The sequence below is a fragment of the Saimiri boliviensis genome, chromosome 9 (genome assembly GCF_048565385.1).
Source record: "Saimiri boliviensis isolate mSaiBol1 chromosome 9, mSaiBol1.pri, whole genome shotgun sequence".
Classification (NCBI taxonomy): Eukaryota; Metazoa; Chordata; class Mammalia; order Primates; family Cebidae; genus Saimiri; species Saimiri boliviensis.
Genome location: NC_133457.1, coordinates 92,801,179 through 92,829,056, shown reverse-complemented (window position 1 = coordinate 92,829,056; position 27,878 = coordinate 92,801,179). Strand labels below are relative to the sequence as shown.

Here is a 27,878-nt window from a genome sequence, read left to right as displayed (position 1 = left end):
CAGCCTCATCACTACTGACTCTATAGGTAAGCACCAGAGTCAAATGGTAGCAAAGAGTGGGATGGAGGCCACTCTCATCTCTCAGAATACTGATCTTTATCACACACTCCCTCCAAAGAGCCCTGTCCTGAGTCATTTGTAGACCATCTGCAGAGGAATGAGAGTTGGATGTCACCTGGAGAGACTGAGGGCTTCCGGTGTGTATTATACTTTACAGTAAAAATTTAACATGCCTCCAAGGATTAGGATCCAATAAGAGGCATAACACAGTAATTACTAAACCTAATTAAGCATCCCCCAAATCTCTTAGAACTCTGGTGTCATCACTATGAACCAAGTTTACGGTCAGGGGAAAGAGGAAAGCATAGAGAATGGAATGAATACATAAACTATTTAAAAGTTGCTTTTAGGCTTGTGTGGTGGTTCATGCCTGTAATTCAGACACCCTGTGAGGCTGAGGCAGATAGATCACCTGAGGTTTCAGACCAGCCTGGCCAACATGGTGAATTCCCATTCCTACTACAAATACAAAAATTAGGCAGGCATGGTGGCAGGTACCTGTAGTCCCAGCTACTTGGGAGGCGGAGGCAGAGAGAATCCCTTGAACCCAGGAGGAGGTTGCAGTGAGCCAAGATCACAGCATTGCACTCCAGCCTGGGTGACACAGCAAGACTCATCTCAAAAAATAAAATAAATAGGCCGGGCGCGGTGGCTCAAGCCTGTAATCCTAGCACTCTGGGAGGCCGAGGCGGGTGGATCACGAGGTCAAGAGATCAAGACCATCCTGGTCAACATGGTGAAACCCCGTCTCTACTAAAAATACAAAAAATTAGCTAGGCATGGTGGCGCGTGCCTGTAATCCCAGCTACTCAGGAGGCTGAGGCAGGAGAATTGCCTGAACCCAGGAGGCGGAGGTTGCGGTGTGCCGAGATCGCGCCATTGCACTCCAGCCTGGGTAACAAGAGCGAAACTCCATCTAATAAATAAATAAATAAATAAATAAATAAATAAATAAATGTTGCTTTTAGAAATAAACTCATATTGGCTTTTCCCCCCTCTCATGAGATCAAAATGTAAAAATCTGGTGATCTCTGCTTTCTACTTGTATAAACAAATTTATTAATTTGTAGGATAATGATAATTTCCTAAGCACCCACTGTGCCAGGTAAAAAGTTAAAAACAGGCCAGGCACAGTGGTTCACTCCTGTAATCTCAGCACTTTGGGAGGCCGAGGCGGGTAGATCTCGTGAAGTCAGGAGTTTGAGACCAGCTTGACCAACATGGAGAAACCCCAAATCTACTAAAAACTCAAAAATTAATCCCAGCACATTTGGAGTCTGAGGCGGGTTGATCATGAGATCAAAAGTTCAAGACCAGCCTGGCCAATATGATGAAACCCCATCTCTACCAAAACCACAAAAATTAGCTGGGCGTGGTGGTGCATGCCTGTAATCCAAGCTACTGAGGGGGCTGAGGCAGAAGAATTGCTTGAACTCGGAAGGTAGAGGTTGCAGTGAGCCAAGACTGTGCCACTACTCTCCAGCCTGAGTAACAGAGTGAGATTCCGTCTCTCAAAAAAAAAAAATAAAAATAATAATCAAAAATTAGCTGAGCTTGGTGGTGTGTATTTGTAATCCCAATTACTTGAGAGGCAGGAGAATCTCTTGAACCCAGGAGGTGGAGGTTGCAGAGCACCAAGATCTCACCACTGCACTCCAGCCTGGGCAACAGAGGGAGACTGTCTCAAAAAAAAAGACAAAAACAAAGATAAGCAAAAAAGCACACCTTTGAGGATTTAAACTATTTCCTTAATTTCAGTACTGTAATGTCCTTAGCAACCTTGACTGTGGTGAAGTGTGTAACTGGTATCAGCTGCCAAGATTACTTTTTTTAAAACCAGCAGATGCTGTACAACGTAAGGAAAAAACATTTTGTAATTAAAATCTGAAACCAAATTTGAATTTTAAAAAATTTAATGGAAGGAGTAATTTCAGTAAACTCTTTTTGCACTTCCTAACAAAAAGGAAAGCTTTAATCAGTCTATAAGAATAAACACTATTAGAGAAATAAAATAAAGAAGAATAAACACTATTAAGGACTTAACTAGAGAAGAATTTTCATATACACTAGACCAGGATTTTTCAACCTCAGTACTACTGACAGTTTAGATCAGTGAATTCCCTGTTCTGGGTGACTGTCCTATGCACTGTAGATGTTTAGCGTCATCTCTGGCCTCTACCCACTAGATGCCAGTGGCATACCCCACCCAGTTTTGATAATCAAAATGTCTTCAGACATTGCCAAATGTCCCCTGCAGGACAAAACTGCCCCCGGTTGAGAACTACCGCACTAGACACAAAGCAGTATTATTTCACATCAGATGTTTGTTTTCATGCCTTCCCCAGCTGCCTCACAAGAGCTGTCTGTCCTCTACTTTTATTTGTCTACTCCAGTGTCTCCTGACCCATCTGGCATACAAGGCATGATTCTAAATATGTGATATCAGAGATAGCTCGTGGGCAACAGCCCCCAGCAGCATCAACACAGGCAAACTGTCTCAGTGCTAAGGAAAGGGGAATGTAAACAGAAATCCAGCATTGTAGTCACAGGCATCTTCATGAATTAAAGTCACAGAGAAAACAATTCCCAAAGGCAGCAGGACAAAGAGCCCTTGTTCCTTGGCTGATAAGCCACAAGAAGTCTTCCTTGTAGGAGCTGCCTGCAGGCCCATCCTTACCTCACAACTGAAGGGGCTTTCACAGAACAACAGCATGTAATCTGAACCTTCAGCATGTGGAGGCAGTGGGCAATTAAGAGGAAAACCAGCACTTTGCCAAAAAAAATAAAGCCAAACACTGATGTTTACTTGTTTCTCTAAAGCTGAATTAGTAAATATATTCTGAAAAATACTTGTTGCTACTTAATATGTCAGCAAACAAAAAATGCTGTTTTTCTCATTCCTTAAAAGGCAAACATTTACTGGGGCTTTGGACCATTTTAAACTTTTTTCCATAAAAAGACCATAAAATAAGGATCCAAAGAAATAAACCTCTTACTCTTCTATCACACAGAGTTTACCAATATATACTTACCATCTAGCACTTCTTCAGAAAATTCCGTTTTCTCAAAATCACTGGTATTCTGATTGTACAAACCAAATAGGAGATAATTTGCCAGCTCTCTGCAGCCTTCATTGTACCTGCTATCGATTCCTGCAAGGTGAAGGAGGCTCTGATCAGCTGTACTGTACTATGAGGAGCAAATGAGCCAATAATTAGGCCCTGCTCAGCAAAACCCTGATGATCAAGCTGAAGGACACAGCTCAGACCAGTTTTGTTCCAGAAACCAAGTTAAGCAATTCTGTGAAAGAAACAGGCCTCAGCATCAAGTACCTTTACTTGAATTCCAGCATCTTGTAATTAAGACAATCAAACAGCACAGATTATTGAGGCTATTAATTTCTGAAAAGGATTCATCTTGAATACTTTCAGTTGGCTTAAAAATAGGGGTCAGAAAAATACTCACCTTTCAAAGAGATCTTTAGCAAAACATGTGGGATCAAACAAAGGCAGATTAAGGTGGCTTGAAAAGAACCCAATAATGTGAAGACGAGGACAAGTGAGTGGAATTACAAACACTTACCACTTCACAAATATGAGGCTCAAGGTGTAGCACCGTATTGGATGCTGAGGTATGGTGGTAAATATGCCTGAAAATGACCCTTATGAATCTTACAGTCTAGTGGGGCAGAATTAGAGACACATAAAAAGGAAATTAAATAATACTGTCTTCACTATCATCTCTCAATGCTTCAGATATATATTTATTACCTGATTCCTGATGTCTGTGAAGTCTCAGAGGATGGCTTTGGGCAAGAGGGACGGACGTGTCATGGCAGGAGGAAGCTATATATGTGAGGCTAAAGGAAGGGCTTAAGGCAAAAGTAGCTCCAAAAATGGGATTCCTATCTCACTAATAGCTCATCTGACCTCATTAAAACAGCATCAAATTTCAGGGGAACAAGAACTAGGAAGACACTAACTCACAGCTTATTTCACATTGGTACTATTACTAATACCTTCCTGTGAACAAAAAAAGCTAAGTTGCTCCAGCCCTGAGTCCCACCTTATTAAAAGCACTGACTGGGCTGGGCGCGGTGGCTCAAGCCTGTAATCCCAGCACTTTGGGAGGCCGAGGCGGGTGGATCACGAGGTCAAGAGATTGAGACCATCCTGGTCAACATGGTGAAACCCCGTCTCTATTAAAAATACAAAATATTAGCTGGGCATGGTGGCACGTGCCTGTAATCCCAGCTACTCAGGAGGCTGAGGCAGGAGAATTGTTTGAACCCAGGAGGCGGAGGTTGCGGTGAGCCGAGATCGTGCCATTGCACTCCAGCCTGTGTAACACGAGAGTGAAACTCCGTCTCAAAAAAATAAAATAAAATAAAAATAAAAGCACTGACCTAGGATGCAGAGGATTCCATCTGGCCGAGACTTGCTGCTCTGGGTCAGGATGCTCTGAACCTGCCGAAGTCGGCTGCAGCTGCAACAAGAACAGAAAATGGTCCCCTGAGTTCCAGGACAGCCCATGAGAAGAGCAGCATCCTGCGTCCCACAAGGTAGGCATGAAGAAGAGGAATGACTATGCTAGGAATGGCAATTGATTCTTGTCTGATTCTAGTATCAGAACCATAAAATGAATTGGGAAGGTTTCTTTCTCTTTTATTTTCTGGAAGAGATTGTGCAGAATTGGTCTGAGGATTAAATCTGACCTGCTGATTACAAACTGGATGGTCAGTGGCTCTCTGGCCCAACAGAGGATGAAGCCAAAGTTCCTCTCTAATGGTCAATGGTGCAAAGGATTAAGCCTCAGCAGCTGACTCCAAAAACTTCCAGTGACTTTTCATTTTTGAAGATTTTTCAAAGAAGAGTTTCCACACTGATCACCCCACCCGTGGTCCTCATCAGTCTGTCTCAAAAACAAATGAGAACTAAACCTCCAATTTGGCCTGAGGACCTAAACATAGCTCTAATTCATCCTCACAGCTACCCATACATGGAGTGTCAGCAGAAAATACTTGAATCCACTTCCGTGCAGACCTATCATTTCTTCATCCCTATATGGATATCCCTTTGCTCAAGCAAAATGTGAGGCACTCCCAGGCAATCATATTATTTCTAAGGACCCCATTCTCTCCATATCCACCCCCTCCTTCCCAGAAGCTCCAGAGAGAGGCACCCAATTTCCTGTTCAAGACTGATTCTTGCATCTGGTCTCATCATCTCCAGGTCCAGGATCTGCCTCCACTATTCATTCTCTAACATCATTCTCTAACACTCTTTTTTTTTTTTTTGAGACAAAGTCTTGCTCTGTGGCCCAGGCTGGAGTGCAGTGGAGTGATCTCGGCTCATTGCAACCTCTGCCTCCCAGTTCAAGTGATTCTCCCACCTCAGCCTCTCAAGTAGCTGGGATTACAGGCACACGCCACCATATCCGGCTAATTATTTTATTTTAGTAGAGATAGAGTTTTGCCATGTTGGCCAGGCTGGTCTCAAACTCCTGACCTCAGGTGATCCACCTGTCTCAGCCTTCCAAAGTGCTGGGATTACAGGCGTGAGCCACTGCGCCTGGATCCTAACATTCTTATATTTAATGTTTTCTCTATAGTCGATATAATCCCAGTCCTACCGCATCATTATTAACTAAGAGCCTCTACAAACCAACTACACTAATTCTTCTGCCCATGAAGCCAGGAGTCATCCCCATTCCTTACTGAATCTCTTCCAGTACACTGCCTTACACTCACTTCAAAACAGTATTTACAGCCAAACAATACTATTTCTCTTTGATAATTCCTGAATTCTTTTTTTTTTTTTTTTTGAGATGGACTCTTGCTCTGTCACCCAGGCTGGAGTACAGTGGTGCAATCTCAGCTCATGGCAACCTCTGCCCCCTAGGTTCAAGCAATTCTCATGCCTCAGTTTCCCAAGTAGCTGAGATTATAGATGTGCACCATCACGCCTGGCTAATTTCTGTGCTTTTTAGTAGAGAGAGCATTTTACCATATTGGCCAGGCTGGTCTCAAACTCCTGACCTCAAGTGATCCACCCACCTCAGACTCAAAGTGCTGGGATTACAGCCACACGTCACCACATCCAGCTGCCCTACTGGATTCTTTTTGATGTTCCTATGTCCCAACTCATTCACTCCATGACTCAGTGGTCTTCATCACTATTTTCCATGAAGTTTCACAGTCTTCCATGTGATACCAAAACTAGACAAAGACAGTACCAAAGACTATGCTTTCAGGAATTATTTCTATAGTTTGTTATTAGAGAAGTCTCTCTGAATGAGTAGAGCACTAGCAACCACAAGAAGGAGGCACAGTGTTCTGTCCTGAGCATAAAGTCGGCTTTTGATGTTGCTTTGCTGCAACTGCTATTTGCCACTGATGACTGTTTTCTTCCTCTGGGAGAGTAAGAAGGAGACAACGCAGTCTAAGTGGTTCCCCTTTAATCATCAAACAAAAACAAAATGTATCGAAAAGAGAAAGAAACCTACAAACCAAAATCCATCATGAATATAGATGTAAACAACCTGCCCTTTTTTGTTTTTGAAACAGTTTTGCTCTTGTTGCCCAAGCTGGAGTGCAATAGTGTGATCTCACAACCTCCGCCTCCTGGTTCAAATGATTCTCCTGCCTCAGCCTCCCGAGTAGCTCAGATTATAGGAATGGCTAATTTCATATTTTTGGTAAAGACAGGGTTTCTCTATGTTGGTCAGGCTGGTCTCGAACTCTCGACATCGGTGATTTGCCCACCTTGGCCTCCCAAAGTGCTGGGATTACAGGTACAAGCCACCATGCCCAGCCTACTGCCTTTTTTTTTTTTTTTTTTTAAAGAGATGGGGTCTCATTAATGTTGCCTAGGATGGACTTGAACTCCTGGGCTCAAGCAATCCTCCCTCCTCAGCCTCCGGAATAGCTGGGATTATAGGTGTGCACCATCATGCCCGGTTTTTTAAAAGAAAATTAAATGTAAATATCCTTAACAAAATATAGTAAACAAAATTCAGCAACATATAAAACAACTACATACTAGGACCAAGTGGAATATACCATAGCGATACTCGCGGCTGGTTCATTATTCATGAATCAATCAATGTAATCCCTCATATTAACAGGCTAAAGAAGAAAAATCACACAACCAAAAAACGGATGCAGAAAAATCATTTAATAAAAGCATCCATTCATAATAAAAACACTCAGAACTGATGGATATCCCAATTACACTAATTTGATCTTTACAAATCATATGACTGTAACCTGAAAATATGTATATCTATTGTGCATCAAAAGAAAAAAAAACTCAGAAAACTAGGAATAGTTTCCTCAACTTGATAAAGATCATCTAAAAAACCCACCAAGCAAAGTCTGTAATTACACATAACAGTCAAAGTCTGAACGTTTTTCTTCTAAAGTGAGGAAGAAGATGAGCATGTCTACTCTCACTACTTCTATTTAATATAATACTGGAAGTTCTAGACAATAGAACAAGGCAATAAAAGGAAGTAAGACACACAGATTGAAAAGAAAGAAAGAAAAAAAACTGTTCCTATTTGCAGATATGTCCTATTTGGAGATGACGTGATGGTCTCTGTAGGAAATCTTACGGATTCTACCAAAATTCCTAGAACTAGTAAGTGAGTTCAATGAGGTCTCAAGATACAAGATCAACATATAAAAATCTCTTGCAATTTTTTTAGAGACAGGGTTTTGCTCTGATGTCCAGGTTGGAGTACAGTGATGTGATCATAGCTCACTGCAGTCTCTAACTCCTGGATTCATGGGCTCAAGCGATCATCCTACCTTGCCTTCCAAGTAGCTGAAACTGCAGGCACATGCCACCACACAAGCTAATTCTGAATAGAAATTTTGGAGAGACAGGGTCTCACTTTGTTGCCTTCTAGGCTGGTCTTCAATTTCTAGCTTCAAGCGATCCTCTCACCTTGGCCTTCCAAAGTTCTGGGACAATTGCAATTTTATAGGAAACTAAAATTTAAAATACAATACCATTTATAATCTCTTAAAAATTAAATACCTAGGTAAAAACCTAACATAACATACGTAGAAATTACATGCTAAAAACTACAAGACACTGATTAAATAAATTAAAGAAGATCTAAATGAATAGAAAGACTATCTAATCATAGATTAGGAGCCTCAACATAGTACTGATATTAATTCTCTCCAATGTGTTAAGCTTAACACATTCCTATAAAAATCCACTATTTTTTATAGATGTAGAAGAGATTATTCTAAAATTTACATAAGCCAGGCACAGTGGCACAGGTCTTAGTCCCAGCTACTAGGAGGCTAAGGTGGGAAGATCACTTGAGTCCAGGAGTTTGAGGCCAGCCTGGGCAGTGTAGTGAGATCTCATCTCTTAAAAAATAAATTAAATAAAACTTATAGGAAAGGTAAAAGAACTAGAATAGCTTAAAATTTTTTTGAAAAAAAAAAGCGGGAGGAACCACTCTACCCAATGTCAAAACTTACTGCATAGCTAAAATAATCAAGACAGTGGTACTGGCTAAGGGATAGACACGGATCAATGGAACAGAATAGAGTAGCCAGAAACAGGCCCACACAGGTACAACTAACTAATTCTTAACAAACATATACAAACAATTCAATGTTGGATGGATCGTCTTTTCAATAAGTAGGGCTAGTATAACTGGATATCCATAGGCAAAAACATAAACTTCAACCTTATACAGTATATAAAAATTAGCCGGGCGCAGTGGCTCAAGCCTGTAATGCCAGCACTTTGGGAGGCCAAGGCGGGTGGATCACGAGGTCGAGAGATCGAGACCATCCTGGTCAACACGGTGAAACCCCATCTCTACTAAAAATTAAAAAAAAAAAAAAAATAGCTGGGCGTGGTGGCGCGTGCCTATAATCCCAGCTACTCAGGAGGCTGAGGCAGGAGAATTGCCTGAGCCCAGGAGGCAGAGGTTGCGGTGAGCCGAGATCGCGCCATTGCACTCCAGCCTGGGTAACAAGAGCGAAACTTCGTCTCAAAAAAAAAAAAAAAAATTAAAACACAATACATCTAAATGTAAAATTATAAAATCTTTGGAAGAAAATATTCAGGACCTAGGACTTGGTGAAGAGTTCTTATATTTGACACCAGAAAGTGTAGTCCATAGGGGAAAAAAATAATAATGTGGACTTCATTAAAATTTTTAAGTGTTGCTCTATGAAAGACTCTGTCGAGAGAATGAAAAGACAAGCTATCCACTAAGAGAAAATGTCTGCAAACCACACATCTGAAAAAGAACCATATGTGGAATCATAAAGCACTCTGAAAACTCAGTGGTAAAAAATAACCCAATTAGAAAATGGGCAAAAGGTATGAAGAAACAATTTGTCAAAGAAGATTCAGAAATGGCAGAGAAGCCCCATGACTACATGTTCAACATCATCATCCATTATGGAAACGCAAATTAAAACCAGGAGATATTACTATACATCTCTTACAATAGATAAAATGAAAAATAGTGACTACCAAACAGTGAGAATTCAGAAAAACTGGATCACTCATATATTTCTGAAAGAAATCACAGAAGACAGCAATAAATAAAAAGATATCCTCTGTTCATGCATTGGTAGACAGTATCATTAAGCTGTCAATGTTACCCAAAGCAATCTACAAATTCAATGTAAACCTTCTCAAATCCCAATGACATTTTTTACAGAAGTAGAAAAATCCATTCTAAAATTTATATGTAATCTCAAGAGACTCTGAATACCCAAAACCATCTTTAAAAAGATCAAAGTCGTAGAACTCACACTTCCTAATTTTGAAACATATACAAAGCTCAGTCATCAACAGTGGGGTACTGGCATAAGATGGACATACAGACCAATGAAACAGAATAGAGAGACCAGAAACAAACCCTCATATACCTGGTCAAATGATTTTTGACAGGAATGCCAAGTCCACTCAGTAAAAACAGTCTTTCAAACAAATGGTGCTGGGAAAACTAGATATCTAAATCCAAAAGAATGAAGTTGGACCTAACTGTACACTGCATAAAAAATTACTTCAAAATGTATCAAAGGGCTGGGTGCGGTGGCTCACACCTGTAATCCCAGCACTTTGGGAGGCGGAGGCAGGCGGATCACAAGATTAAGAGATCGAGACCATCCTGGCTAACATGGTGAAATCCTGTCTCTATTAAAAAAAAATTTTTTTTAAGTATCAAAGACCCAAACATAAACCTAAAAGTATAAAACTTTGAGATGGAAACACAAATGAAAATCTTTGTGACACTGGATTTGGCAATGAATTCTTGAAAATGGCACCAAAAGCCCAGGCAACAAATAAAAAAATATATAAACTGGACATTTAAAATTTAGAACTTCTGTGCATCAAATGACACAACCAAGAGAGTAAAAAGAAAAATCATCTATATAACTCCACAACCACGACCAAAAAATCCAATTTGAAAATGGGCAATGGGGCCAGGCAGGTGGTTCATGCCTGTAATTTCAGTACTCTGAGAGGCCAAGGTGGAGGATCGCTTGAGTCCATGAGCTTGAGACCAGCTTGGGCAACAGAGGGAGACCTTGTCTCTACACAAAAGTTGGAAAAAAAAATTTAGCCAGATGTGGTGGCATGTGCCTGTAGTCCCAACTACTCACGAGGCTAAGGTGAGAGGATCACCTGAGCCCAGAAGGTTGAGGTTGCAGTGTAAGCTGTGTTCATGCCACTGCACTCCAGCCTGGGCAACAGAGCAAGACTCTGTTTCAAAAAAAAAAAAAAGAGCAAAAGACATTTCTTCGAAGAGGCTATGCAAATGGCCAATAACCCACATGAAGAGAAACTCAACACCACTAATCACTAGAGAAATGCAAATCATAACCATAATGAAATATTACTTCATATCCTTTAGTTTGGCTACTATCAAAAAACTAGAAAATACTAAGTGTCATCAAGGATTTGGATAAATTGGAACCCTTGTGCACTACTGGTGGGAATGTAAAATGCTGCAACCACTATGGAAAACAGTATGGCAATTTCTCAAAAAATTTAAAATAGAATTACCACATGATCTAGAAATTCCTGTTCTGGGTATAAACACCAAAGAATTGAAAGCAGGGACTGAAGGAGATATTTGTATACCCATCTTCATAGCAACACTATTTGCAACAGCCAAAAGGTGGAAGCAACCCAAAGTGATAAACAAAATGTGATATATACACACAATGGAATTTTATTTAGCCTTAAAAAGGAAATTCTGACATATGCTACAATATAAACCTTAAGAATATTAAGCTAAATGAAATTCAGCCATAAAAGTACAAATACTGTATGATTCTACTTTTTTATGAGATGCCTAGAATAGTCAACTTCACAGAGTCAGAAGATAGGTAGAATGGAGGTTGCCAGGTGCTGGATGGGAGAGAGAATAAGTTATTGTTTAATAGGTACGGTTTCAGTTTTGCAAGATGAAGAGTTGTGTGAATGGATGGTGGTGATTTTAGTTTAACAATGTGAATGTACTTAATGCCACTGAATTGTACACTTTAAAATAGTTAAAATGGTAAAGTTTACGACATGCAAATTTTTTTTTTTTTTTTTTTTTTTTTTTTTTGAGACAGAGTTTTGTTCTTGTTGCCTAGGCTGGAGAACAATGGCGCGGTCTCAGCTCACTGCAACCTCCGCCTCCTGGGTTCAAGCAATTTTCCTGCCTCAGCCTCCCAACTAGCTGAGATGACAGGTGCCAGCCATCACACCTGGCTAATTGGTTTGTATTTTTAGCAGAGATGGGGTTTCACCATGTTGGCAGGCTAGTCTCAAACTCCTGACCTCAGGTGATTCGCTTGCCTTGGCCTCCCAAAGTGCTGGGATTACAGGTGTGAGCCGTCTCGACCAGCCCTCTCTCACATTTTATATATGGTTTGAACATTTTCATAATAAAAATATGCGAGTGAGCCAGGCATGGTGGCTCACGCCTGTAATCACAGCACTTTGGGAGGCTGAAGTGGGGGGATCACCTGAGGTCAGGAGTTCGAGACCAGCCTGACCAATATGGTGAAACCCCATCTTAAAAAAATATACATATATGCCGGGCGCGGTGGCTCAAGCCTGTAATCCCAGCACCTTGGGAGGCTGAGGCGGGTGGATCACGAGGTCGAGAGATCGAGACCATCCTGGTCAACATGGTGAAACCCCGTCTCTACTAAAGATACAAAAAATTAGCTGGGCATGGTGGCACGTGCCTGTAATCCCAGCTACTCAGGAGGCTGAGGCAGGAGAATTGCCTGAGCCCAGGAGGCGGAGGTTGCGGTGAGCCGAGATCGCGTCATTGCACTCCAGCCTGGGTAACAAGAGCGAAACTCCGTCTCAAAAAAAAAAAAAAAAAAAAAAAAAAAATACATATATATATGAGAGTGAGAGGAAAGTAACAAAGTTTTAGAAGCAGCAGGGTTGAAACAGCAAGATGACCAAGAAGATGAAAGAAAAACTTTTTCTGGGCAATGAAGATTGCCCGCCTCTCCCCAATTTTTCATGTTTCGTAGAAGGCCGATCTTGCAGTCATTCTCCACACTAGAAACAGTTGATTGAGTTGGTCCTCTGGCCCACATCCCAACCCATCAGACAGTAGGCTGCTTCACTGCCAAGGTTACCCAAAGCTCTTTGGTTTTCAAAGTTACAACCAGCAAGTGACAAAAGCATGAGAAGGTCAGGTGACCAAGAAAAAAACAGCTCCCCAATTACAGCTGTACAAAGCCAAGACAATACTGAAAACAGTTTCCTTTCCATGACTATGTTAATCCAAATAAAGTGTAAGCATATAAAATGTAGAAAGACTTTCTTCTTCCCAGAGAAAAACAGTCCTAATTTTTGTTTATTTTATTAACACACGGCAAAACTAAATTCTTTTATTCCTTTTCATATTTTCTTGCTTCCCAAATTTAATTATTAACTACAAGTTAGTCTTTTGTCACTGAAGCATAAAACATGTCACTTAATTATTTACCTTTTAATTAAAAAAAAGAAAACCTATTAAGTATTTTAAAACTCACAACGACTCACACTCCCAGCAGCCAGAATTAACCACTGTTAACATTTTGGCATATCTGCTTTTTTCTACATTATTGTTTTTTAAAATTAGGTATGTAGAATATTTATTGTGTATTTTGAGGAAGAAAAAGGAATATTACATAAAGCCATCACTGATCCTCAGCCATCAGAGGATCAATGAGGTAACCACTATGAGTTTCTTACGTATCCAACCACCAGTCTTTTTTTTTTTTTTGGAGACAGAGTTTCGCTCTTGTTGCCCAGGCTGGAGAACAATGGTGCTACCTCAGCTTGCGGCAACCTCTGCCTCCTAGGTTTAAGTAATTCTCCTGCCTCAGCCTCTCAAGCAGCTGGGATTACAGGCATGTGCCACCACTCCCAGCTAATTTTGTATTTTTAGTAGAGACAGGGTTTCTCCATGTTGGTCAGGCTGGTCTTGAACTCTTAACCTCAGGTGATCCGCCCACATTGGCCTCCCAAAGTGTTGAGATTACAGGCATGAGCCACCATGCCCAGCCATCTTTTTTCTTTTAATAGAAATATTCCAAGATTGGACACGGTGGCTCCCAACACTGTGGGAGGCCAGGCATTCAACACCAGCCTTAGCAACACAGCAAGACCTCAGCTCTACAAAAACTAAAAATAAAAAAATTACCAAGATATGGTGGTGTGCAGCAGAAGTTCTAACTACTTAGGAGGCTGAGGTGGCGGATCACTTGAGCCCAGGAGTTCCAGGCTGCAGTGATTGTTCCACCGCACTCTAGCCTGGATGACAGAGTGAGACTCTGTCTATAAAAAGAAAAAGAAAGAAAAAATTTTTCAAACATATGCCACACCCAGCAATGACACTATCCTCTATGCCCCAGGTCTACCTGAGCATGGCTGGCATATCCTGGGTAGACAGCCTGTGGTCACCAATGACTTTACAAAGTTCCACTTTTAGAAGACACATAGACTCAGCAGGCCGGGCGCAGTGGCTCACGCCTGTAATCCCAGCACTTTGGGAGGCCGAGGCGGGTGGATCACGAGATCAAGAGATCGAGACCATCCTGGTCAACATGGTGAAACCCCGCCTCTACTAAAAATACAAAAAATTAGCTGGACATGGTGGCTCGTGCCTGTAATCCCAGCTACTCAGGAGGCTGAGGCAGGAGAATTGCCTGAACCCAGGAGGCGGAGGTTGCGGTGAGCCGAGATCGCGCCATTGCACTCCAGCCTGGGTAACAAGAGCGAAACTCCGTCTCGAAAAAAAAAAAAAAAAAAAAAAAAAGAAGACACATAGACTCAGCAGACCCAGCAATGTAGCTTATGTCAAAGATGCTGCTTTCTATGAAATTATAACTTACTTCTTGTGTTCCTTGGATTCAGACTCAGAATTTAGACATGATAGAGGACCGAGATGACAAAAAGAAGAAACCAAGAGCTAAACAGATGCAGTCTGCCCAAGATCCCAAAGCTAAATAAAGATTAACATCATCAGAACCTAAGTGACCAGGTAGCTGGGACTATAGGCACCTGGTGACCACGCCCAGCTTATTTTATTTTTAGTAGAGATGGGGTTTCACCATGTTGACCAGGATGATCTCAATCTCTTCACCTCCTGAGTGGCCTGCCTCAGCCTCCCAAAGTGCTGGGATTACAGGCATGAGCCACCGAGCCCGGCCCTCCATACGTTCCATTACTATCTCCCCTGGTAATTTATCCTGTGATCCTTCCAGGCCAGTGTTCCATCATGATTTATCTAGGTGCAAGTCAGGTCAATTGGAGTCCTTTCCAAGGCTCTCACTCCAGAGCTAAAAGAGAAATGGCCTCTAGGATCACAGTGCAGGAAGAATGTGGTTTGGGGCTATGATAACCATCTTCCCTGCCTTGGGGAAGATATATTCATAACCTGCACAGCCAGGTAGTGAGAAGCAGATGAGAGATAGCATGGACAGAGTTAACTGTTCTGATAGCAGAGTCTTGGCTCCAGTCCCTAAGGCACTTCCTGTATCTTCCCACTATCCTTTCCAGCCAAACAAGCTAATACATTCCATTTTTTACATAAATCCTTGACTTGGACTTCCGTCACTTGCAATGGAAAGCATTCTTAACGTAAAATCAATCCCAGGAATTGTTTAGGGTTGAACCATACTGGTGTCTACAAGTTATTTTGAAAAGCATTAAAAAAAATTGGATGGATTGAGAAAACGATTTGCCTTATATGATAAGGCAAATATAGCAAATATATTAAGCATAAAATCTAGGTATGATATATACAAATGTTCACTGAACAGTTCTTGAAACTTTTCTGTACTTTTGAAATTTTTCACAATAAAATGTTGGTGGGGTTTGGGAATCAACAGCAGGAGTAGTAAAAGCCACATAAGCATTAATCTAGACTTTAGGTGCTGATTAAAAAGAGCTCACTGTAGTACTGCCACAGGTTTAAGAAACCTGGCCCTGCACGAAAGCAGCAATTATTTGCCTCCCTTTGCATAACTAGAGATAGGGAGAAAAGGCAAAAAGGCAGGATTTGCAGCACGACAATAAATGACACTTCCCACTGATGTCTTTGCTGGAGACCTGCAATGGAAAAAAGCTAGCCAATGTTGCTGCTGTCATAGCTAATACGTGGTTGATCAATGACCATAAGGTGACTCAAACTGAAGGGACAAACATACACACGTATGATATGCCTAGAGAATGTGCTGGCATCATTGAATTATTCAATGATTTTCATTTTCTCCCACTACTTTTGTGTAGCTCTACAGAGCCATTAGTAATCCTAAGCAATGTAAACTTCATTTTACACAGCTACCTCCCTGGTAAAAACAAACAGTTGACTGATCCATATCCATTCTCCTCCTCTTTCTTAGTAGAGTACCACAGCCTTATTTGGGGCAGCAATAGGTTCAGGTCCTTTGTTTCCACAGTTGATCAATGAGACATACACAGAAGTCATCAAGTAGAAGCTCCCAGGAAAGCTCTCTGAAGGGAACTGACTCAACAAGGAAGGAAACCCCTGCTGTTGCCCCTTCTTGTCTGACAGACATGATGGCTGGATTTCCTGCGGCCATTCTGTGATCATGGATCTATGGTGAATAAAAGCCACCTCCTAAAAAACAACAGAATACAAACACAGAAGAGGCCTGGTTCCCTGGACTCTGTAACAGGATGGCCCGCCTTCCTCTAGACAGGCATCTTCTTTTTTTTTTTTTTTGAGGCGGAGTTTCGCTCTTGTTACCCAGGCTGGAGTGCAATGGCACGATCTCGGCTCACCGCAACCTCCGCCTCCTGGGTTCAGGCAATTCTCCTGCCTCAGCCTCCTGAGTAGCTGGGATTACAGGCATGTGCCACCATGCCCAGCTAATTTTTTTGTATGTTTAGTAGAGACGGGGTTTCACCATGTTGACCAGGATGGTCTCATCCCTTGACCTTGTGATCCACCCGCCTCCGCCTCCCAAAGTGCTGGGATTACAGGCTTGAGCTACCGCGCCCCGCCTATAAACAGGCATCTTCTTAAAGTTAAGTCATTATTGTTAAGAATCTCCCCAGCTGGCCGGGCGCGGTGGCTCACGCCCCTAATCCAAGCACTTTGGAGGCCAAGGCGGGTGGATCACCTGAGGTTGGGAGTTCAAGACTAGCCTGATCAACATGGTGAAACCCTGTCTTTAAAAAAATAAAATAAAATAAAATAAAAAAGAATCTCTAGCCGGGCATGGTGGCGCGTGCCTGTAATCCCAGCTACTCAGGAGGCTGAGGCAGGAGAATTGCCTGAACCCAGGAGGCGGAGGTTGCGGTGAGCGAGATCGCGCCATTGCACTCCAGCCTGGGTAACAAGAGCAAAACTCTGTCTCAAACAAAAAAAAAAAAAAAAAAAAAAGAATCTCAGAATCTCGCCAGCTGCCAAATTTAATTCCTGACAGGCTACCTTATCTAAAATGGTTAAAACTCATGTCCAATGGCAATTCATGTCTACACATATTTCATGAATTGGTATACACAAGGCACTCTACAAACTAAATTCAAGAACTTCAGAAAATGTTACCCGGCCACAAATGGAAAATGTTACCTGGAAGTTTGTTCACTACATTCCAGTGTATACAAAACTTTATTTTCCATTTTCTTCCTTTTCTCTGGCATTCTCTGAACATTTCCTCACACAATCTGCTCTTTGTAAAGTCAGTTTCACAAGTCTAATCACAAAGCACTCACAGTTCAATTCCTTTCCTTCACTTCTCTGACCATTAGAAACATGCCAAATCTAAATGCAATGTGAAATTCTGAGTTGGATTCCGGAACACAAAAATAATGTGTGGGAAAACTCAAATAAAGGCTGGAGTAGTAAACTCCAAGTAAACAAAAGTTTACTAAGTAAATGAATCTATTACACCAACATTAATTTCTTACTTTTGATAAATGCACCATGGGTAAGACGTTAACATTAGGGGAAGCTGCATGAAGAGTATATAGGAACACTCTGGGCCACATTTGAAATTCATCTATAAACCTAAAATTATTTCAAAATTAGAAGTTAAAAACAAAAAGAATGCCAAATGAGCTGCCTTTTGTTCAGACTAGAGCTCAAAATCACAGATAATAATTTTAAATATCCAAGTTGCAAACACTGCTTTTCTTTCTTTTTTAAACATTTCATGACAAAAACAATAATTTAAGCTGTGTCACTTAAACGGCGTTTGTATCTCATTCACTCCCCTCTCCAAAGATCAGAACCTCAGAGAAGACTCCACAAGCTGGGAAACACTGTTAAGATAATGTGTACTATTAATGCTACAACACTCACTAAATAAGAGTCCTCAGTATACTGTCATCCCAGATACAAGTGAAAAGGCAGTTATCCCTGGGCCAGAAATAAAACTATAAAAGTCTAACTAAGCATACCCTTTTTACTTCTACAGGCACCACACCAAGCCTTCCCGGCCAGCATCCAAGTAAACTGGAGACTGAAGCTTCACATTTTCAGGCATTCCAGGGCATTGGCTTGCTTTGCATTTTGAGTTTTCTTAAGGCTGGGACCAACTGTACTGCAGTTACTACTTCTGTAGATCTGTAAACCCCCTAAGAGAACCAGGGATAATGGCAACTGGCTAATAAACATTACCTTAAGAGATAACTGACCTCTGTGAGGCTTTCGTTAAAATGCTTTCTGTAGAGCATCACTATTATGAACCACTTTATTTATTTTTTTTGAGATGGAGTCTTACTCTGTTGCTCAGGCTGGTGTGCAGTGGCATGATCTCAGCTCACTGCAACCTCTGCCTCTTGGGTTTAAGCAATTCTCCTGCCTCAGCCTCCCCAGTAGCTGAGATTACAGGCACCCACCACCACGCCCAGCTAATTTTTGTATTTTTAGTAAACAGGTTTTCTCCATGGTCAGGCTGGTCTCAAACTCCTGACCTCAAGTGATGCACCCACCTCGGCCTCCCAAAGTGCTAGCACCTGACCAATGAACTACTTTCTTATCACCTAGTTTACAACAATGTCTCTTCATTCTTGAATACCCATGAAATTTAACATAGCCCACAGCTTCACCTATAATTATTCTCTATTCATTCAATAAGTAATTACTGAAGCAGTGTTTCATAACAGCTAACAATAGCAGTTCATATTCATCAAGTCCTACGTGCCAGACACCAATCTAAGCAGCAAGGGAAACAATGTGGGAAATGGCGATTAAAAATGGTCCCAGCCCCCTGATACTATCCAGGGGTGATAAAGAAGGTCCTTCCCTATGACCCTCTTGAAAATAAAGAAATCCCACCTATGCATAGTAGAAGGGACCTCAGCACAGGAAATTCTTAATGAGATTGTTTTGCTAGAGCATATCCTCCACTAGCTTCTTCATCAAATGTGCATGGGAGGTCAAATTTTGAGAACTTACTTATGTGAAATATCTTCATCCTTTCTCACACTTGTCTGAGAGTTTGGCTGGGTATAGAATTCTGGGTGGGAATCTATTTTCCTTCAAAAGGCACTCTTGCTACATTACTTCCTAGCTTCCAATGCTGCTAGAATCCCAGGATTCCTGATCCTATATATGTGATTTACAGTATATTATTTTGCCTTTATGGTGCCAGAAAATTTCATGATGCTATGCCCTCACATGGATATTTTTATTTTGAATTGACAGATAAAATTGTATATATGTATTTGTGTAAAACATGATGTTTTGAAATACATACACATCGTGGGAAAGTTAAATCTACCTAATTAACAAATATATCACCTCATATAGTTGTTTTTGTGATGAGAACATTTACTATTCACTCTGTTTGCATTTTTCAAGAATATATCATCATTAACTATAGTTACCATGTTGTATAACAGATCTCTTAAACTTACTCCCCTATCCAACTATAATTATATATGTCCTTCGATCAACATCACCTCTACCCTGCTACCCACCAACTACCCCAGCCTCTGGTAACCACTATTCTACTCTCTACTTCTGTAAGATCAACTTTTTTTTTTTTTCTTGAAACAGGATCTCACTCTGTTGCCCAGGCTGGAGTGCAGTGGCATGAACACAGCTCCCTGCAACCTTGACTGCCTAGGCTCAAGCAATCCTCCCATCTCAGCCTCCAGAGTAGCTGGGATCACAGCTCCATGCCACCATGCCTGGCTAATTTTTTGTTTCTGTGTTTGAGAATAAGTCTTGCTCTGTCACCCAGGCTGGAATGCAGTGGTGCAATCTCGGCTCACTGCAATCTCCACCTCCCAGGATCAAGTGATTCTCCTGCCTCAGCCTCCCGAGTAGCTCGGATTACAAGCGCGTGCCACCGCACACGGCTAATTTTTGTATTTTTAGTAGAGAAGGGGTTTCACCATGTTGGTCAGTCTGGTCCTGAACTCTTGACCTTGTGATCTACCCACTTTGGCCTCTCAAAGTGCTGGGATTACAGGTTTGAGCCACAGTGCCTAGCCATTTTTTTTTTTTTTTTTAATTTTGTAAAGATGGGGTTTTACCATGTTACCCAGACAGGTCTCAAACTCCTGGGCTCAAGCAATCCTTCCACCAGGGCCAACATCAACTTTTTTAGATCCAACCACATACGAGTGAGATCATGTACTGGTATGGATATTTTAAAATTCATTGTGCTAGATTCTTGGCAAGTGCTTTCAATCTGGAAATGTATGTCCTTTGGTTCTGGGAAATTTGTTTATTTATTTTTATCATTTCTTCATGTCTTGAAACAATAATTATCCACTATCTCTCCCTGTTACAGACATCTACAGATCCCTAAGTAATTCTGTTAATCCATGATAATCTCAATAGGCACCACAATCTTTACCTCTCAATGCCTTGATTCCCCTGCTTCCAATGGTGGTGTCCCCTATCCTACTTTAGCTATTCCCTTCCACACTGCCCACATCCAAGCAGCTCAACACAGCTGCAGGAAAAGCATACAACTACGCTAACTAGGGTCTCACCTGGGTTTATAACTACAAATACCAAATGGGCACTAGGTGCTGCCTGGCAATCCTAAAGCTTTTCCTTATTTTCAACTCATTCTTCCCCATTCTCTTGGATGAATTTTACAAATATCCAACACCTTTCTTCATTTTTAGCTGAAGACCTTCCTTCTTATTTACATGAGAATACATAAGTACTCAGAAGAGAACTTTGACTTTCTCCCACCAACAAACTATCAGCATTTGGATTCACATAATCTGCCATCAGTGAGTTGTCTGCACTGCTCCTATCTAACTTGAGGCCAACATGCCCATTTACCTACTAGATCCCATTTCATCTTACCTACTCAAGGACTTCACCCCTGCAAGTGTCTCTTCTCTCTAATCATCAGTTGTCCCTCCCTATGCATCAACTCATCAATTTACAAACATGCTATAATGTCTGCTCATCTAAAAACAAAAACTCACCTCATGATCTTCCAACTACAGCCCCATTACTCTGCTCTCCTTATAACCATCCTCGAAAGAACATCACTTTGACTGTCCATATTCAGTGTCTTCAATTCTCCTCTCATTTTCTCCTTTGTAAATTAATTTTTTTTTTTTTTTTTTTTTTTTTTTTTTTAGAGATGAGGTCTTGCTATGTTGCCCAGACTGGACTTGAATTCCTGGACTCAAGGGATCCTCCCAGCCTTCCAAGAAGCTGACCTACAGGTGACTGGCTTCACTTTCTCCTGAAACCACTGCACCAAAACTGTTCTTGTCAAGGTCACTAATGACCTCCACAATATTGAATTTAACTGTCGATTATTAGCCCTTTTTTTTTTTCTCCTTGAGATGGAGTTTTGCTATTGTTGCCCAGGCTGAAGTGCAATGGTGTGATCTTGGCTCACTGTCACCTCTGCCTGCCCAGTTCAAGCAATTCTCCTGCCTCAGCCTCCCAAGTAGCTGGGATTACAGGTGCCACCTCCATGCCGGGCTAAATTTTTTTTTTTCTTTTTGTATTTTTAGTAGAGATGGGGTTTCACCATGTTGGTCAGGATGGTCTCAAACTCCTGACCTCAGGTGATCCACCCGCGTTGGCCCCTAAAAGGCTAGGATTACAGGTGTGAGCTTGGGGCTTGATTGTTCTTAACATTCTGTCAACAATCTCATTCTATCAACAATCTCACTTGGCTTTCAATGTCTGTTCGTGATTATTCTCCTACATCAGAGGTAGGAAATCATTTTCTCTCAGAATCTGGAAGACACTGCTACACTTTCCTTCTTCTAGTGTTCTTAATACTAAAAAATGGTAACGGTCTTTCAACAGCGGAGGCCAAAACCGACTAGACCTTCTTGTTTTATTGTTCCTTCAGCCCTATTTCTTCCTTAGTTGTTACGTCTCACCATTCTGCATCACGATTTTTACTGTTATTGTCTCTTCCCATTCACAACAGTTTAATTTGAGGGCAGGGGACTGCCTTAGTTATCTGAATCTACAGCACCTAACAGTACATGTTGCCTTATTTATATAAGAAACAGTGAAATTGAAACTGTTAAAAGTCCCAAGCAGGAACAGATCCCTCTACAGAAAAAGATTTTGAAGTAGGAAAGTATATTTCAGCTAGATTTCTACTGGTTCCTTAGCATTGGTCCACGTAAGTCAGTTTATACCTTGGTAATAATTCCAAAATCCCAGTGGTGTTTCACTTCTTGCTCAACCTACCTGTCACGCATAGGTCACCTGAAAGCTCGCTCTGGGGCCCCAACTGATGGGTGGCTGGCATTTGCAGCCCGAACAGCTACCACCACAGAAGGAAACAGAAGGAAAAACTACACAACAGAAGCTTGTACCATGAAAGGTGACACAATATTCCCACACATTTCACTGACCAAAAGCAACTCTCAAGGTCATACCTAACTTCAAAGAAGCAAGTACAATTCTACTACATGCTCAAGAGACAGAAACCAAAAATACCTGATAACACTGATGACTATCATATGCTTAAAAAGAAGCCTCTAATTCTGAGCAACAATATTTTACTTCTTGATCTCCATTCTCCATCTGTGAAAATGAACTACCGTGCTAGAACTTACACGTGCAGAGTACTATCTATGAGTCTTAGGAATGTCACTTCACCAGTTAGGCTTGCCTCTTTCATCACTCAGGAGTCAGCAACAAAGAAGCCATATATGGGTGACAGGGAAGTGCTAGAAACGTTCAATGTCAAGAGTAAGGGAAAGATTTGAATAGGCAAGAAAAGCATGTTCAATTATGTAGAAGTGGAGAAAGGAGGGAAGCCTTCAGCAAATTTCTTTCACCAAAGGTATCGGGCAGCTAGGCCCTATGGTTCCTTGCACTATCCTTTGTCTGAAATCAAACAAGTTTCACTCAAACCACTTGACAGAAGATTTGGTGTTTGGGTATGATCAGCAGTGAGCCAGCATATTTCTTTTAACACAGAATCACTACCTTTAAAAGAATAAAACAAGAAAGGCAACAGTTAAGAGACAGATTCTAAGGTAGAGATGATTTTTTCCCCCTAAAAGTCTCAAAAGATTCAAATCCAAATTCCTAAGCTCAAGATGATCTGGAATAAACCTCAAGGCTACACAGAGCCTAGATTTACGGGATGGCTGTTTTAAAGTCTCCTCTGCAATGCCTATACAAAGTTCAAATACTTTCTGTTTCAGACAGTGAAACTGGCAGAAATGTTGCAAAGGATTGGAGATGGTTACCATAAGCAGTTAAACTTGGAAATGAAAAGCCCACAGGAATTACACTGAAGGGCAGAGCCGGAGTTCAAAAATGTCACCTGCCAAATCTGAAGCAGTTCAGGACTCCTAAATGCAATGTTTCATTGGTATCTAGCCCCCACCTTCCCTATCCTTATGCGTTCAACAAACATATATTAGACTCTGGGATGTGGAAAGGAATGCAGGGAAGTAAAAAAGAAACAGGGTTCTGGCCAGGCATGGTGGCTCACGCCTGTAATCTAACCACTTTGGAGGCCACGGCGGGTGGATCACCTGAGGTCAGGAGTTCAAGACCAGCCTGACCAACATGGTGAAACCCCATCCTTATTTAAAAAAAGAAAGAAAAAAAAAGAAAGAAAGAAACAGGGTTCTAAGAATCAGGGTTTTTTTCTCTCCAAGAATTTGGTCTAGTTAAAGCAAACAAACAACCCCAAAATACAGATCAGCATGCAAAGTTAAAACATATGCCTTAAGTACCATAACAAGAATATAGGAAAACCTGTTCTAACATGTAGACTGACAACTTCCTTTCTTTTTTTTTTTTTTTTTTTTTTTTTTTTTTTTTTTTTTTTGAGACAGAGTTTTGCTCTTGTTACCCAGGCTGGAGTGCAATGGCGCGATCTCGGCTCACCGCAACCTCCGCCTCCTGGGTTCAGGCAATTCTCCTGCCTCAGCCTCCCGAGTAGCTGGGATTACAGGCACGTGCCACCATGCCCAGCTAATTTTTTGTATTTTTAGTAGAGACGGGGTTTCACTATGTTGACCGGGATAGTCTCGATCTCTCGACCTCGTGATCCACCCGCCTCGGCCTCCCAAAGTGCTGGGATTACAGGCTTGAGCCACCGCGCCCGGCCGACAACTTCCTTTCAAGGGAACAATACTGTATTTGCTTTGCTATGTGGCTAGAATAAAGAAAAAGCAAACAACAAAAGCCTCTCCTGGTTTAATGACAGTTTAGCCATACTAATAATCATGGTTCGCATTCTCTCCCCAACCCAAGGTCTCTGCTGCAACCCCTCCATCATTCCAACCTTCACACTGCGCCAGCGCTCCACACCAGCTCCATCACAAAGAATGCCCAGACTAACAAGGTCAGCACCAAAGGCACAGGACACAGAAATCTGAAACTGATCTTCCTATATGGAAAGGGGATGGGGAACCCTCCCTACAATCACCCCCTCCCCACGGCCACAGGGCCCCCACTTTAAGCTGCGAGGTAACTTGGGACTGTGTCTCTACGGTAAGGGGCCTGGCGTCCGCCGCTTTCGGGGATCTAAGCTTCTTTCCCCTATTCATTCAGTTTTTCTTCGGTTGTCTCTAATGCCTCTACTTCCTCCCTATTGTGAAGTGAGGGGGCGTCGCGATGCAGGCTGAGGCAGGGGGAGCTGGGGAAACGCGCAATAGGGGAGATGCTGTCATTAGGTACATAGGGGATGGGGGACACTCTTTAAGGAAGCCCTTGTTAAGGGCAAAGGCTCTAAAAATACACGGTAGGGGGCTTTCTAGATAATACATTTGGGGGTTCTACACAAGGGAGCTACTGTGTGTCTGGAGGTGCGAGGTCTCTAGAGGTAGTTTCTGGGGGAAACATTCCATGGGGAAGGCGAGTGAGTTTTTCATAGGGAAGCCTCTGTGCAGTTCCGTGTAGAAGAATCTTTCCCGGGAGAAACGCTGTATGGGGGTGAGGACGTCATAATAAGGTCTTCACAGGGAACCACTGTCCATAGGGACGCCACCGTGGGGAAACCGTTGCAGGGCTGTCTAGGGGTGCCATTGTGGGAAAACCGTTGCAGGGCTGTCTAGGGGAGCCATTGTGGGAAAACCGTTGCAGGGCTGTCTAGGGGAGCCATTGTGGGAAAACCGTTGCAGGGCTGTCTAGGGGAGCCATTGTGGGAAAACCGTTGCAGGGCTGTCTAGGGGAGCCATTGTGCGAAAACCGTTGCAGGGTTGTCTAGGGGAGCCATTGTGGGAAAACCGTTGCAGGGTTGTCTAGGGAAGCCATTGTGGGGAAACCGTTGCAGAGTTATCTATAGGGGAGCCATTGCGGGGCCTCTACAGAGGGCGCCGTTCCTGCGAAAACATTCCTCCCTGAGCCGTTCGGGAAAGAACTGTCTCGAGGAAGCCATGTCGGACCACGCCCTGCGGCGGGAGGCGTCGCCGGACCCCGAAAGCCCGCATCCCCCGCCCGGTCGCCCCTCGGCTGCCTCTGCCCCGCGTACCTGACGGAGGGTGACCCGCGGCTGGAGCCGCCAGGGGATCGAGCGCCGGGCAGCCCCAGCCGGCGCGGGGGATACACGTCCATGGCGGCGGGCGGCGGAGGAGGACGGTGCCGCAGCAGGGTCTCAGCGGCCCGCGGGGCAGCTCCAGGACGGCTGCGGCCGGGTGGGGCGGCTGGGCGTGCCGGGTGGGAAGGGGCGCGGCGCGCGGGGTCCGACGGGGGCGGGGCAGGGGGCGCGCACCGAGCGCGGATGGGGGCGTCGGGAGCGGCTGGAGTTGGGGGTCGGTGCACGGCCACAGGCCCCCACTTCTTAAGCTGCGAGACCGCCAGGCCGGATGTTGGGAGCCTGTGTCCGCAGGGTGAGGGTTGCCACGGCGCCGCCCTGCCTAGTCCTCAAGCCCGGCATCATGGAGCGGGTCTCTGCGCAGAGCCCCTAGGCCACGCACGCGGACGCGCCCGTGGGCGGAGCCTCGCCCAGCCCGGCCCGGCCCCACCGGCTCCGCCCGCCCAGCCCCACCCCGCCAGCCTTGGCCTCCAGCGGAGTCTTCCGCTCAGGCGCCAGGGTTCCGCGCACCTCCCCGGTACCCGGCTCGCTTCCCGACTCTCGCGAACGGGTGTCTTCTCGCCTCCTGCTCATCAATTGCACACCCATCCTTCAAACGTCCAGCAGATTCCTAGCCGTCCTCGGGTTAGCGTAGCAGTGCGCACCCAGCCCTGCGCAGGGCATGGGCGTTAGAGGCGCACAGGATCCCAGAGGACCCCTAACTTTCACTATTCAGATCCTGGCTCTACCGGTTTCTGCAGGGACATGTACCAGAAACTTGGGAAATACTTAACTGACAGTTGCCAGGCGTCCTGCATATACAGGACGTATTTCGTTATTTTTATCCTGAGTCCTTTGTTGACATTGTCGGAATGCCCTAAATGTCCTGTATTCATCTTTTAACAGTAAATTGCAATAATAGCTAGAGCTGTTTTTCTCCCACAGTATTTGGTGCTAGATCACTTAAATTACAACACTGGCGGAAAATCCTTCCTACACTAACGAAGAGTTGGACAATCCCTAAGGTGTCTCCCGCAGGTTTGGCGGAGGAAACACCAGAAGAAGGGAGCAGGAATTTAAAATGCTTGTTTTTCATATTAAAGAAAGGAAAATACTTTTTTAGCTCAAGTCCGGAGTCCTGAACAAATAACCACCATTATTTAGAGATAACTTCTCATTGGTGCAAAATCCTGAAAATCAGCCAATCAGCGACAGCCTCACTAGGGTAACCATGTTTACGGTTTCTTAATAAATCAATGACAACCCCACGCTGCTGCTTCTTTATTTTTATTTATTTATTTATTTATTTATTTATTTATTTATTTATTTATTTATTTTTGGGACGGAGTTTCGCTCTTGTTACCCCAGGCTGGAGTGCAATGACGCGATCTCGGCTCACCGCAACCTCCGCCTCCTGGGTTCAGGCAATTCTCCTGCCTCAGCCTCCTGAGTAGCTGGGATTACAGGCACGCACCACCATGCCCAGTTGATTTTTTTTGTATTTTTAGTAGAGACGGGGTTTCACCATGCTGACCAGGATGGTCTCGATCTCTTGACCTCGTGATCCACCCGCCTCGGCCTCCCAAAGTGCTGGGATTACAGGCTTGAGCCACCGCGCCCGGCTATTTATTAATTTTTTAAAGAGACAGGGTCTTGCTCTGTTGCCCAGGCTGGAGTGCAGTGGTATAATCACAGCTCACTGAAGCGGTAACCTTCCAGGCTCAAGAAATCCTCTCACCTCAGCCCAGACCCCCTTTGACCTGTAGCTCTATCTCTTATTCTGGACAACAGATGAAGGCAGAAATATCACATGGAAGCTTCTGGGAATCTTCCCTAAGAGACAGCTGGTGTTACTCTTTACACCTTCTTTGATCTTTCTTCTATCCTGCCGGCTTGAAGTATGTGTGATAGCTGGAGCAGGAACAGAACCGTGAGGTGATCTGGAGAATAAAGGCCAACAGGGCCACAGTTCAAGAACCTGATGCATATGTATTACCAGGCGTGCACCACCATGACCAGCTAATTTTTTTTTTTTTTTTAGATGGAGTTTTGCTCTTGTCGCCCAGGCTGGAGGCTAAAAATGTACCTGCATGGTTTAGTTTGGTTCTTGTAATCCTGTCCTCTGCCATATAAAGAGCATGTCACAATTGCTGCTGGTCCCAGAATGAGGAGACTTGCAGAGCAGACTTGAGTCCTGCTCACAGCCTGGAGCCAAGCCCAGCTGATTCTAGTTGAAACCAGAGAGCAGCAGCTGAACCTGTAACCTATAAGCAGCAACTCAAAGCTTGTTCTAAGTCCTTTTGTTTCGAGCTTGTTATGCAGGAGAAGCATGACTAATAGTCTTTTAAAAATAAATACTCAGATC

At 43.1% G+C, this 27,878-nt stretch overlaps 1 protein-coding gene and 1 non-coding gene across 4 annotated transcripts in view; one reads left to right on the top strand and one right to left on the bottom strand.

The window, feature by feature from the left end:
• Positions 1-25,923, bottom strand: part of DNAAF9 (dynein axonemal assembly factor 9) — a 156,204-nt gene extending 130,281 nt beyond the window's left edge. For 2 of the 3 annotated variants that reach the window (XM_039479457.2, XM_039479458.2), the window contains exons 1-3: positions 25,472-25,923; positions 4,466-4,545; positions 3,093-3,212 (exon numbers count right to left, since the gene is read on the bottom strand). In XM_039479457.2, coding sequence (XP_039335391.1) covers positions 3,093-3,212; positions 4,466-4,545; positions 25,472-25,554 — 283 coding nt within the window. In that variant the 5' untranslated portion in view covers positions 25,555-25,923. The remainder of the gene's footprint in view (positions 1-3,092; positions 3,213-4,465; positions 4,546-25,471) is intronic. The other variant, XM_074406314.1, reaches the window with a different exon arrangement.
• On the top strand, positions 6,297-6,509 carry LOC120368030 (small nucleolar RNA U3). Its single transcript, XR_005582255.1, has one exon. It is a non-coding gene; the product is annotated as a small nucleolar RNA U3 (small nucleolar RNA).
• Positions 25,924-27,878: the final 1,955 nt, after the last annotated feature.